The sequence below is a fragment of the Gymnogyps californianus genome, chromosome 6, assembly GCF_018139145.2.
Source record: "Gymnogyps californianus isolate 813 chromosome 6, ASM1813914v2, whole genome shotgun sequence".
Lineage (NCBI taxonomy): Eukaryota > Metazoa > Chordata > Aves > Accipitriformes > Cathartidae > Gymnogyps > Gymnogyps californianus.
In genome coordinates this window covers 15,812,355-15,827,055 of record NC_059476.1, presented here as the reverse complement: position 1 = coordinate 15,827,055, position 14,701 = coordinate 15,812,355, and the positions used below count along the sequence as shown (strand labels likewise).

At 39.2% G+C, this 14,701-nt stretch overlaps 1 protein-coding gene across 3 annotated transcripts in view; it reads right to left on the bottom strand.

The window, feature by feature from the left end:
• Positions 1-14,701, bottom strand: part of BTRC (beta-transducin repeat containing E3 ubiquitin protein ligase) — a 118,811-nt gene that overhangs the window by 81,639 nt on the left and 22,471 nt on the right. For 2 of the 3 annotated variants that reach the window (XM_050899192.1, XM_050899193.1), the window contains one exon: positions 8,450-8,557. The exons of the other annotated variant lie outside the window; for it this stretch is intronic. In XM_050899192.1, coding sequence (XP_050755149.1) covers positions 8,450-8,557 — 108 coding nt within the window. The remainder of the gene's footprint in view (positions 1-8,449; positions 8,558-14,701) is intronic. 3 annotated transcript variants of the gene reach the window in all.

The following is a 14,701-nucleotide window of genomic DNA, read 5'->3' as shown; positions in this document are numbered from 1 at the left end:
TTCTCTGCAGCTGTTTTCTGCTTGCAGTGTATTTTGTGTAATCAGCACATCATCATAAATACATTGGCTGTTCCCCCGAGGGAAGCTGTCACTGTTTAATTTACAGAACAACCTGGCCAATGTGAATTCTAACACTACAGCACTATGGCAAGAAGTTACCACACTTGGAAAAACAGGTTTCTATGAATTTTTATATCAAGAGCTGGTCCCAGGACAATTTAGGTTCTAGAAATAGATTGTTTTTAAAAGCACTTTATACACTGGATGGAATGGATTCTTTCCCACTTACAGCTTCTTAAGGCAGCACCAAACTCACTCCCACATTATTTTAAAGGTGACAACCCCAATCCCCACAACACGACCACCTTCACTTCTGACTTCTACCAAAAGAAGGCACTGTATGTAGGTGTCTTATGCTACACCTTATATGGCACACAATTTTATTATATTTTTTTTTAATGAAGAACAACCCAAAACATCAACATGTTAGTTGTCTTCATTTCAACAAGGGAACGTACTCTGTTGCAAGGTCAAATGTTATTACCTACATCAAAGGGTTGCTGCACAGTTTATTACTCTGAAGATGTGATAGAAGAGCAAGGCATATTCCTGAAAGAGTAAAAGCGTATGCAGCTTTATTGGCTGAATGAAGAGTTGCTTCCTTTGTTTGCTGGATATATGGTTGTATTTTGAGAGAATAAATCACAAGGATTTTTGTAGAAGGTAGGCAAAAGGGGGATGGTTGATCTTACTATATACAGACACAATTTAGAAAATTCCATAATGGTACCAAATCATATTGGCAATCATTTAAGAACTAAACATGAACCCCAAATAAACATTTGGGCAAGACCAATGAGTTACTTGGATATTTCATTAGCAATAGCTACTAGAAGCAGTCTACCTGACTACTTGGAAAGGGAGCCAAGAAGGCTGACAACCTGAGTTTATTTTTTTTCTATACTTATATATGTGTCTGTATAAATACTAAAAATAAAAATGCCTAAGAGAAACAACTACAAATGTAAATAAAATCAAAACCAATTTAATGGATAAATTTGTTTGGGAATTCTCCTCCAAAAGCAACACAAAACTATTTCATACATTTTTTAAAAATCTGCTTTCCATTTTGGGGGGCAGCAGGTTGTTAAACAAATTTCAATGAAACTGAAAATTCCCAAGTTCTGTGTATAGCAGCACTTTGCTAATTCTCGGTGGTAATTAGAAGCCCTGTTTAACATCACCAGACACAGGGCAAGTATACAAACATAATAAAAAAGAATCATGCACATCACAGAGTACTGTTTATCTATTTTGACAAGCATAGTTTAATCTTACTTAGTTTGCAGAGCATTCTAGTAAATTATTTTCATCTCTCTGAAAAGTAACAAAATCTAAGGAACAACCATTGAAGCAAAATAAATACCATCTTCTCTCTGATATGGTTTATGAGAATGATCTACCAAACGTACAGAAAGCTGAGTGGAAATGGCTGAAATTTTATGGAAAACTGAGTCATCTGGTTGTCTACAGGAGAAAGAATACAGGAAAGAGAATATCTGACTATTTTTATGCACCATGTAAGCAGTAGCCAACAGAAAGCAGAAGAAATAAAAAGAAACCCACCCGACACAGTGTAGCAAAGTATCTCTTCAAGCTATGAATTTTAAGATTAAGAAGTGCATTTCTACTCTGAGTGTTTCGATTTGTCCCCCTGAAATTTGCATGTGGTCACATAAATACCTGATTTCAAAGAAGAAATATTTCATTTTGTTGTTCTTATATATGTGTGCCTTTAAAGTTATTCAGAACTACCTCTGCATGTTGTATTTCCCAAGAGTCACTGAATTCTGACTAACATTGGCTTAAATGCTGGATGATCAAGTACTTCATAACTTCTCCAAATTTGTGGTAAAATTCCGTATTTTAATTTTTAAATTAAAATTATTACTTAATGTGGTATTAGGTCTTTGCCCTTTCTGCAGAAATAGGTAAATGTGATCTTGCGCAATTGGCTCCCTCTGAAGCACTGCCCACGGACCCATCAAATTCAAAATGATAACCAAGCCAAGTGATTTACAGCGGACTACACTGGTGCTAAACACACAGAAACATTTATAATTGCTGTGAGGGGACTGCAGCGGGGTACACTTAATGCTTCCTTCATATAAAGCAAGAAAGATTAAGATTAGACATTGGAAGAGCATGGAAAAGTCACTAAAATGTTATTTCAAAAAAAAAAAAAACCAAACAAACAACCCAACACATTAAATAACATGAAGACGCAGTTTTGTTACAGCTCTCGAAAGGCCCTGGGCCCATCGGAAGGGCTCGGAGGAGCCGAGCGGCGGGCAGGCCTGCCCCCCCCGCCGCCCCTGCAGTACCCGCCGGGGCCGTGAGAGAGCAGCACAGTACGCGGGATGGCCGAGCCCCCCCGCAGCCCGCTCCGCTCCGCTCCCGGACACATGCGCGGTGGCGTGTGCGCGCACACGCACAGCCTGATTCTAATTCAATTAGTGCAGTCTGCAACTCCAGAAAAGAGTAATTCAATTAGTGCATTGTGCAGCTCTACAATACCTCCAAGCAGATGTTCACAATCCTGAGGAACTGGAGCTAGCTTTAAAAATACCTGTATGCTTTCAATGTGGCGCTGCATATGCCATTTGTCACTACGGCTTTATACACCTTTCTGACTTCTAACAAGGGAGGAAAGAAAACTCGGATGAGTTTTGTTTCATTTTAAAAACTAATCAGCCAAACTAAGGCCGGTGTGCTAAAGACCTTGCCCTCTCCTTATCAGGAAGGGCACATTACATAGTAACAAGATCATTAATGCAGAGGCTGAAGGAGATGCAGTTTAAATTAATCATCGTGCTGGGCATACTGGGGTGGTATTTCTCAGTGACAGATACTGTCACACTTCCTGATACTCAGACTGAAGAACTAATAGAAGCACGTGCAACTTTTCACAATATGGGTGCAGAATAAATGCCGATTTCCAATTACTAAATTGTAACGTACCACCAAAAAAAACCCCAAATCGTCTCCACTGATCCGCAGAGAAGGACTTCATTGCCACCTGAAAGGAGGGAAGCATCTCTTGTCGTTGCTATTACCCAAGAGCTGAGATCTTGCAGCACAACCCAGGGGCTCTCCGAGCATCACCGAGTAACAGCACAGGTTATGCCACCAGCCAGACAAGGCCATTAGATTTAGAAGGGGATAAACTCTAAATATGTTTAACAAAGCTGTTCTGTAGTCACTGGGTGTTTACTCTATTAAAAAAAAAAATCCCCAGCTAGGATAACCCTCTTAGTCCTCCTACAGTTGAAGCTCCCAAAAGTCTGAACCGCAGATGGGGGCTAGAGTCAAGCGCAAAAATTACGCAATTAATTTGGCTTCATTTCTGCTCCTCCTCGTATCCCCTCTCATGCCTTTATAATTGTTCCTGCCAGGTGGTAAGATGAGGAGAAACAGGAGAAACTGCTGCCAAACACCTCCAACAAGAAACTTTGCTTAAAAAACCAGGTGTCACATTGTGGCAGTTCAATATTTCATAGCCAATACAAGGAATGCGCAACAACACTGCAACTTTAAATCTTTGCCTCCCGTGTCAGTCTCTCTCCTCTCATTGTAATGCCAAAGGGAACAGCAATCAGAGTGGAGATGTTCAACGTGATAGAGGTCAGGACACCAGTGGATCAACGTACCAGAAACACGACCTTGTTTATTTTTTTCCCCAGTATTATTGTTTACAGGGTGCTTTGCTCATGTACCTTGTGGTTCTTAGCTAAAAGATGAAATTACAGCCCAGGATGAAGCGCTCAGGCACACATCCAATTTGTGTTTCCATCTCAGAAAACAAAAAGCTTCTGAGGCCCTCGGGCTGCCATTCAAACTTGGAGAGGCTGACATTTTTAACAGCATGAACCAGAGACTGGCAGAGGGAATGATCTAATGCATTTCTGACTTGTCAATCAAAGATCTCACCTCTGCTGTCTTGTAAACAGTTGGGGGCCACCTAACTACATTCATAACCAGGGGAGAGCCTGCCGCCAGCCGGGGGGTGCTGGAGCCACATGCTCTGGCTATTAGTCACCAAAATTATGATTCCATTTTAGAGGCACACTGTAAACAGCCCACGGGCAGATTTCACACGGCCGCTGGCAGAGCGTGAGGGGGGAATACAAAGCAGGCTTGGTCGAGGGTGGCCACGTCTCCACACTGGTGGGCTTTATTGACTGGACACCCCATCTTTCTCCCAGTTAGAGACAGAACTAGGCACACCAGCAAACATTGGCTCCAACAATTTCCTTCAAATGCATTTCTCACAAACACATTTCTGAGCATGCACAGTTTGCCCACCCTGAGACTTTAGCTTTAACCTCCTGTATAACCATAAATAATGTACTACTACTCACATTTACACTGTATTTCCCAGCAATAAAATGTCAACTTTGAAGGCAAAAATGCATGAACAGTATGAAGGAAATTTACAGAGACAACTGTTTCTAACGATCTACTGACAATGCTTCTTGAACAAATACTCCACTTCCTAACACAAAAATATAAACATTAGGAAAAAATAGACGTAAAAATCATTTGAGAAATGAGTTCGTCTCTGCCTCATGGGTACAACAGGCTTTCATCACCACAGACCGTTCACATCTTTCACACTCTCACCTTTCTCCAAAAGTGATCTCAGTCCAAAGAAAGCAGCGGTGTACATCACATCCATGCTGCACAACCTCAAGTGCGCTCCTGTTTACTTCAATTTGCCTAGTACAGTACACCCATGCTCTCCTCAACCAGGACAGAGCTTTCTGCCAAGACCAAGGAAGACACACCTTGCTTCTGCAAAACAAAGCAGAAGGTAGTCCCCTTCATCTGACAAACCCTGACGTACAGTTCTTTATGATCAAGACCTTCACTTCAGGTAAAGCAAAATGTGAATTTCTGGCATTCCAGAGAGACACTTCTGTATTCAACAAGATGCTGCTACCTCCACCACAAAAGTTAATCCTCCTCTTTGACTACTAGAGCCTGTTACAGAAATAGAGTTTCAGATCTGGCAAAATAAAGCTGACAAGACAACTCTTTGCTTTTTCACTGGTGCCTAGGCTCCAGACAAAGAAGTAAAAACATGACTCTGGTCCCAAAAACTTTAAAATCTAAACTGGAGCTGATATTTGTGATGGGTGTCAATTAGGTAAAAAGGAAGAGCTGGACTGTTCTCTGTGATTACCCTGATACATAACCTTTGGCAAGAGTTTTAAATTGTTCCTTAAGTCTCCTCGTTTATACAATAGCTTACAGAAATAAATTCAAGGAAATACTACGGTCTTCTGCAAACCTGGAAGGATTAATACAATCATTACCTTGGCATACTTGATGGGTGTAATTGTAAATTAGAATTTTCAAAGAACTGCAACTATTAAAAGCAACATAAATGGAGCCTTGTGAGCATGCATGGAAAGTATTTTAAAAGGGAAAGTAATTATCTTCAAATGAAAAATGTCATGAAAACAGAAACCTGTTGGCACATCTGGAAACTTCCAAAGCACAGATTTCTAGGAAAAAGAATATACTCTGCATAAATTTATTATTTTATTATTAAGAGAATCTACATGCAACCTAGTTTTCAGTTGCTTTGCAGAATAACAGTACAGTAAAATGTGGCATCCAAGACATTGAAAATGGAATACCTGGCCTTTTTATCTTGTTAAAATATCCTCTTTGACCCCTTCTCACAGTGCCTTATAGGAGTTCATGTTCCAATTTGCTGCCATCTTCCACCATGATCTCTATGAAATTCAGTTACACAATAAACTATCAGTTGCAAAGCCCTTTGAGATAAAAGATGCTAAAAAGAAATGTTTCTAGCTCCTTACTCCCCCATTCATGGGTTTAGCCTTAAAACTTTTCCCACTGTGGGAGGATTGCCAAACAGAGCTGAGGAACCAGAAGATCCTGTTTTCACACAAGTGTCTCCAATAATAAAAACACACAAAGAAGAAAAATGAAGTTATCTGACATATTAACAGAATCATCTCTAAATCGACTATCTGCCAATGTTTCCCATGAGGAGTCAGCAGGGCTTTAACTGAGCTATTCAAAAAGAGCATCCTTCCACATTTCTGTCTGAGCATCTGAAGGTAAGCATGTAAATAACTAGACAAATTCAGCAGTGACTAAGTAGCCTTCCAGATGGCATCTTCTCTTTTGCCACAAGCAAAGAACATTGATATGCTTCTCCAGTTACTTCAAGCTTGCTACAGAAAAAAGAAAATAACTTAATATGAGAAAATTTGCTGGGCTACAAGAAAGTCTTTAATGCTTTCCTGAAGATTCGATACCAAAAAAAGCACTAAAGAACAATGAAATATTGCAACATAACAGCTTCAAGCACGCTCCAAACCACTCCCATGTAGACTTCTGCACTGGCAAATGCAGAAGCCATGCCTCTTAGAGGGGAGTTTTCTTCAAACCATGCAAGTTAATGGGGATGCCCATGGAAAAAAGTGGTCTGAAATATGGATGACTCATTGCTGCAGAAGCTGTTGCTGGCAATTTAGTTTCTCTCTCAGTTGGCACTAAATGTGTTCCTCAACATAGCAGTCAGAGTGCTGTGCAGAGTACCAGTATACCATTTTAGATGGCAAGTGGGGCAGACTTCCGCAATTCCCATAGTCACTAAATACACGTGGAAATGTCTCTCAAAATCCGCAGGAATGCAAATGTCAGTCCTACTACTCTCCCAAGAAGGCAATACACGGTGAATGGTTGTGCAGCTGACTCATTTGACCCCAAATATCAATGCACTGCATTAGCAGAAAAGTTATTGTTCATATCTAGCATTAGCAAGACCATCTTGAGCTAAGAGAGGCTAATTTCCCTTCCCCTTTGTAATATATGCTTATTCTGAGTAATCAAAAATAATTCAAGTAGAAAGAAAGGAGTCCCAACTTGAGTTTATAAATTGCTTTCCATATACTGCTAAGGTTCTCTAAAACCTGAGCTTAAAGAGATCGGAGATTTATTCAACAGCAGAAAGCCCAAAAATGAGGCCCATCCGATTTAGTCAAATTATGCAAATCAGGATTAGAAGTAGGAGTCTAAACTCTGCCTGTTGTCTCCAGAGTCCTCTTAGACTAATAAAAAGTCGTCTTCCCCCTCCCCCACAGAAAGCTCTGCTAAAAGCTTGCTTCAGCAAAGGAGGCCTGGCAGGACACCTTCCAGAGTCCATCAGTGCTACTGCTGTGTCAGCAAAAAGAGTTGCAGCAAAATGATGCAAGACACTTAAGCCTCCCCTGAGACTGAGAGGATTATTTCCACAGTACCCTCCTAGCCCTGGGAGCAAGAAGTCAAATTAAAAATAATCTTTGCATGCTGTCCTTTAGAGGCAGATAATGAACTTTCACCGAAATGACTGAAAATTTCAGAAAGATTCTAGCTTATTCATTATGTCCGGTTTTGCAAGATGCTGGCGAATAAAACTCTCTGCCACAGGTTAGGTCAGCAGTAGCGTAATCCAGCAGCATAAACCTTGAAGTAAACGTTCATGCTACCATGAGCTCCAATAAACATGCTCTCTACAGAAATACTCCTAAGGTCCCTCAGTCACTGCAGTTCACACAACATCTCGGAGACAAGAGTATCCAACATGAACATAACATCTCTGCTGCCCACTCTCTGCTGTTTATATCCACATGTCATTGTAAAATGCTTACAATGATCTTGAGAGCCTTGTCTAAGTTTCTAGATGCTCACCCAATAGCTGCCTCACTCTCTACCCACAGGAGAATGTCTGCATTTTGTAAGATTCACTGGTCACCCAAAGCGACTGAACAAACCTGTTTGGCAGAAAGCCGTCTCATGACAGAGAAAAGCTTGAATCTTAACAAATTCAGAGACCAAAGAAAAAAACAGGTTTCCTTTATTTGCCTTTTGATTGACAGCTTACTTGTACAGTAATTTTCTGTAGTCAAAATGTCCAGACTACTGCTAACAAACGTGAAGTAAACAAATGCTGGCATCAATTATCACTATGGCAATGAACCCACCCCCTCAGTTCTCTAAGCGGCATACAGAAAATTTAGATAGGAGGGGAATCACCGCATGAATAGCCAGATTGGAGACTGTGTGATGGATACTGTTTGCCAAATATAATTAAGTGGTATATTTTTGACACAATTGAAAGCCAATGGAAAAGATGATGGTACCAAGCCAATTTAGACAAAATAATTATATTATATCGAGGTAATGGAAATGCCCCAGCACTGAGCTGCCCTGAATCTACACAAGATGGGTTTAAATACCAGAGATCAGAATGACATAGGAGAGGCATACAGTATGAAGCAGAATAAATGGAGGTAAAGCAAGCAAGTAAAGGAGATGCACACGTACACAGATGGAGAGAAAAGAAGGAGTAGGGAGAGACAGAAAGTACCTGGAAAGCTGGGAGTGCGCCAGTCCCTGGGTTATACAGGCATCGCAGCGAGGGCATGCTGTCCGCCAGGCTGGAGCAGCCCAGCCACAGAGATCTGGGCATAGAGCACTGCAGAGAAAGGACAACTATGAGATGGGACTGTATGAGACAGGATGGCACAGATTACAGGAACTTTCAAGGCTTAGCCAAATGGCATCAACACAACTGCACCTGGCCTTAAAGACTGAGATATCTTTAAGAGAACACAAACTGCTGATGAGTCTTTTCCTTGAGAGAAGCAGATGTCATAGTAGCAAGAAAAAAGCACTATGGATCAAGAAAGTAAATTTTTGATCAATTTTCTACACCAATGTGTGAGGTTTTTCCAGTAACAAAGTTTCTTTCCAATTAATCAGACCTCTTCTCCATGCACAGCCATGCTCCAGGCACAACACAAAGCAAGCAATTTTGCAAGGGAAGCAGAAAAGGAAATTACAACTTTGAGTGTAATACTGGCAGGGAAAGAAAAGGTTTGTTTTTTGTCTGTAAAAAGGATAAAAGGAAAAACTTGCAATCCAAGGTGAATAGGAACTTGGTGACACTTCATAGGAGTTTCATATTTCTGCTTGCCTTGTTATTTGTTAAATAAAATACAATTATTATAATAAATTGATTCTGTTCCTCCAAACACAAATACAAAAAAGCCAAAGCAGCCAATCACGGAAAATACTAGCCATTTTGATAGTTAAAGCCATTACCCCCTGAAATATAGAGTTGCTTGTTCATTTTACACCACTACTATTAAATTTAGGGATGCATTATGATAGCAATTGCTTTTACCAGCCACAGAGTTTTTGATGCCATAAGCACTGCTGCATTTGTCTAATTACTGGCCAGGCAGGAAAACACAAGTATATTTTAAATTGGCAGATAGCTATGAAAACCGTAGGATGTGATAGATTAGATGCTAGAGATTTCAAACCCTCATACTTTTCTTCTTTGCAATCCTCCCTCCCCCCCCCCCCTTTTTTTTTTGTAAAGGGGGGATGGGAAGAAATCTGAGTGGAAAGGGCAGCTGGAATGGGTATGAAATGACAGCTGCCTTTTGAGCCACCGTTTCTTGCTGCTCTTAAGAGGGCTAGAAAACCTTGCACAATCTTGCACTAAATTAGTATGTAAGAGCAACATAACCCATCCTTGAATGAGCAGAAAGGTGATCACCAACATCCATAATCTTGTACTGTGCAGACAGCCACAGAGAGATTAACCCTGTCTATCACCATGTTCTTTGCTATACTTTGTTGCAGTTTACAGTGTTGTTCCAGAAATAGTATTAAAAGACTGCTTGGGAACATAACCTACACAAATGTGCTTATTAGAAGTTTATGATACCTTAAAATAAACTCCTCACCTCATTTTTGTTTTTAAAAAAACTCTTCACTTTACAAAGATACTGAAACTCAAGAACTTGAGTACTTCATAGTATTACACATCACATGAATTTGTAGATAATGCCCCTCCTGAAGACAAAAAAGTTACAGCCATAGTATTATAACAAGCAACAAAAATCTGAGCCATATTTCCTTGTCTGCCATCCTAACCTCCCAGAAAACAAACACTCCCACATACAAAAACCTTCCAAATGCCAGCAATCTTTTCTTTGTAATGTAATATGTATCACTGCAGCTACTAAAAGCTGTTGTGACAATAAGCCTTAAAAAAAAAAATATACATACATATATATGAAGTGGACATCTATGGTTAAGCATTTCAGCAATTTAATAATACATTTACTTAAATCAAAGTTGTTTATTGCTCTCCAAGAATGACACAGTAGCAAGGGAGATTAACTACAACATGGTACCTCTGATGATGCAGAGCAAATTCACTACGTAAGCATCAGCTGCTTACCGTTACCCATCCTACAATTCATAACATAATACAAAATAAATACGGGGTGATTTTTTTTTTTTTTTTTTTTTTTAATACAGACTTATCAAAGACTTGCCCCAATCATTTATTCCCTCTTCTCAAGCTTTCCCATCCCTTGTGCTGGCTCAAGTTTTCATGCTGTGATAATGAACTCAAAGAACTGATTGCCATTAAAATTGATTGACAAGATAAAAGAAGTTACTTTAAATATTTGTACTGACCGAAGCATGGAAAGACACAGAGGCAGCAAAAATGAGGACCACTCTGTCAGTGAAAAGGCAAGCTTATGTTGCCTCAAAGTTTACGTGAGATTATGGCTCAAATCAGAGTCACTACAAGCTGCAGGTAGGGCACACTCCATTGTGCCAGGGCACTTACAAGGTAATGAAATGTCTTCTTCTAAGATTGCCACAATAACAAAGGAAAACATTGGAGGTCTATTCTGCAGAACTCTCTGTACCTACAGAGGATATCATTACTCACGCATGCACTCCCGCTGCTTAGTATTATTCCAGAATTAGGAAGTATGCGGTAAAAAATTACCAACACCTTAGATGACTTCTGAATCTGCTCCAGTATATAACAAAATTTATATTACTGATACAGTTCTGTCAGCTATCTTAAAAAATAAGTGTGAAGTTGCACACAGAGTGGGAGAAAATGTCATTCCTGTACTTGCCTTTTACCTATTGAAGGAAGCAGAGACGCTAAATTACTGTTGGTGACTGAAAGAGGCTTATTCACAAGCATGAACAAAAGGCCCCAGGTGCTTCAATAGAAACAGCTTGTGTGTAAATCAGATGAGTGACCCAACAGAACAACTTCATTTACAGCCCGATCTCTGAAAAATCTCAACAGCCTCTATCCCCATCCACTGAGCAAGCCACGCGTCAAACACTCACTTTTGTACTGTCAGCTCCACAAACAAGGGACTGGCCTCAACATTCACTACTTGAAAGCTGACTGACAAAATCCTCTCCTGAACTCAAGTCAATCTACATTGATTCTTCAAAACAAAGATACAGAGGCACAGCGTTTGGACTACAGCCAAATGGGAATGCTGATATTGCTTGCTAAGTACTGGGCCAGGATGTAGCAGGCTCTCCACCTTCCTGACTCTCGACTGCATTAATACTTCGGACGTCTGCACAACTTTCAGACCCAGAGACGCAAAGCTTTTCATTTATAAAAGCTAAACATCTTTAATACACATTGAGTGGCATAAGATAGGGAATTATTTGACAAAAAGCACAATTTCTTTTTCCAACTGATTTTTAAGTCCCATTCCCTGAACTCTGAGATATATTTTCCTGCTAAAGAAATACAGTCAATACAGTTTCAAACAAGACCAGTATCCTCCTTCTGACAGAGGCTGGTACCAGCTGCTCCACTGGTGATTAAAATGGGCTTGCCTTATTTTGAGTTAAAATAGGCTAGAAGCATTTACAGTCACTGGCTGAGCTGAGTGGGCAGTAACCATGAGCTGAAGGGAAGTCATATTTTAACCTATTCAATTATTCTTGTAACTATATTGCAAGAACATTTTTGACTACATCAGATGTTCTGCCTCTAATAGCCTACCCTCTCTTCCAATTATTTGATGTCCTAAAGACAAATCTCAATACACACTCAAAGGCTAAACTTTTGCCAGTGCTAAAAATTGGTTATTCACTTTATTTGCTATTGCATTACAAGATTATACATTACCATTTCAGACTGTTGGGGGTTTTTTAATCAAATTTGTTCTCTTCTAGTCCTTCAGCAAATACAATATACTAGGGGTAACTAACACAGTTTTAGTAAATTGTGTTACAGGTCAGAAATACATCACCTTGTCCTGTAAAACTAAGTGGCTCTACATGGGGAAAAAACAGAAGTTCTTGGACTACTAGAATTTACAACTACAGTGCACAGGTGTGAAAACACAAACTCACTGTACTGAACTCACTGTAAAACAAGAACAACAACAACAAAGTCAAACAATAGTTTAAGGATATTTTCTTCATAAACACTTTGGAGAAATTAATTAGACAGTAGTACAGAATGACTGCCTTTAATTGTGGGGCATTTTAACATAATAAAGTGTAATAACCTATTATCCTTGTCTGAACCCTGCACTCAACTTTATGATAACCAGCGTGCCTAAAATGCCTTTAATTTACAGGCAACTTAACATATTTTTGCACATCTTCACAAGTTAGTGGCAAAGCCAAGAAGGAAACCCAACTTTTTTCCAAGGGCTCGTTTTTGGTCAACTGTACATAATACTAATTTCAGCTGCTAACCACATCTCTTTCGATCCTTTCCTAGTTCAGAATTATTTCCTTTCTAGAACAGTGTCCAGGACTTTATGCAGTTGAACTCTAAAGATAAACCAATAACAATTTCTACTTCTCTTGGGAGACGGGAATTAACATCCTGTTCACCCAATATTTTCATTAAGGAGCATAAATAGAATATGACACATGTTGACAAGAGCTGAAGAGTTTAAAAACTGAGAAATGCGCCTTTTTCTGGTTGGTCCAGCTGATCATAAGCCAGGGAACCAGATAAGGTTGTACAAAGAAAAACAGAAACACAAGTTGTAACTATTACAAAAAACAGGACAAGAGGGGAAAAGAAGTGCTAGAAATTCTACCACCCAAACGAGAGCAGATAAAACATAAGGGATGCTCTGAAGAGTATTAAAACTGTGTACACCAGACCTGAGCTTAATATGAGGAGACAAATCTTTCCCCATCTCTTTTTTTCATCACTTTAGAAAGCAAATATGGGATGGCTGGCAAGTACAGTTCTCCTTGAAAGTCTCTTTTGCAGTACTGTTTCCTGCATGCTCTCTAAAATCTAATTCTTAGGAAACGTGCCTTAGGAACTTCGATCCTTTACGATGCTTTATCAAACACATGCTCAGATGTTACTAGGATTCCTAATATTCACAATTATTTTTATAGTATAACACGACAAATGGGAGAACAAACCCCAATACTTTTCAATCCCACTCAGTTCCTCTTATACTTTTTTTGGCCACATATTTAACTAAGCCAATGCCAAAAATATAACACACACCACTTTCACATTGTGTCCAATGTGCACTATTCCTGTGACCACAGAATGCAATACATTGTATGAAACTTATCAGATAAGGCAGCTGCTATTTACATTACAAATGTTGGTCTCATGAAACTTAACAACTCCAGAAATTTACTTCTGGCTAAAAAGTAATTTTTGGTTCCTTTCTTTGGTCCACTTTTCATCCTCTCAACCTCTCATATACACATAAAAATGAAAAGGTATCTCTTATTTTTCCCTCTACTGTTCAGAGAGGTGTTCTCTTTGGTTAAATATATATGATATAGGTATAAAAAAATAAAATAAATTCCCAGTGCATCTTGTGTACTTTCACAATTAAAAAATCTGCCATACATATTTCATTTTTTAGCTTGGGTAGGACTTGATCATATAGGCTTCTTATCTGAGGAAAAAAGTATATGATACAACTTCAAAAAACCTGCAAAAATGGAATGAGAATATTCTTTTTATTTTAGTAGGTTTTTGTTGGGCTCTGGTTTTTTCTTTTCTTTTCCCCCCTATCCCAACAGTGGATACAAGGCATACTAAATACGTAATTACATGAGAGAGGCAGCCAGCTTTCAAAGGAGCCATTCCAGTGAATTGTGTAAATAATATGCCTTTAAAAACCCTAACATATGAATACAGATTTACCAGTTATGGAGCAGTTATATACCTGAGAGACAAGAATATCCATTTTTAAAAAAATCCTGCCTAATTATGAACTTACCAAAGAGACTAGCATGGCTCAGAGCAAATTAATACTTTTATAACTTTCTCCAAAAGTTTTTTGTCTGTTTTCATTTGAAAACAAGAAAAATGTTAAAAGCTGTAAGTCCTAATTAAGCCAAAAACAATGGCCAAAACCCATACAGCTAAAACTTATACCTCCTTACACCCCAGACCACTGTTCCCAGCACTTAAAACAAGATAATTGTGACTTTCTTTGTCACTGGCAGTTTTTCTTGAAAGTCTTTCCATGGTAAGAAAATGAATTTATAAAATAAAGAGGCAACTACAGTACTCCTCAGAGTGTGACCATAAGAAGGATCTCCCAGGATTCAACTAGCCCACAAACTGTCAGCTCTTGTAGCTGGCACCAGAATCGTGAAGGGCAACACATAGTTGCTGTCATAACCAGTGCTTTTCACAATTTCTCAGGTTCTATTACGTTTGGACATTTTGGTCACATTTCCACAAGCATGTATGGGGACGATTAAAACTGGTTTGTGCTCCTGTTCTGCTATAACAAAAGTAATTCAGCTATCTTAT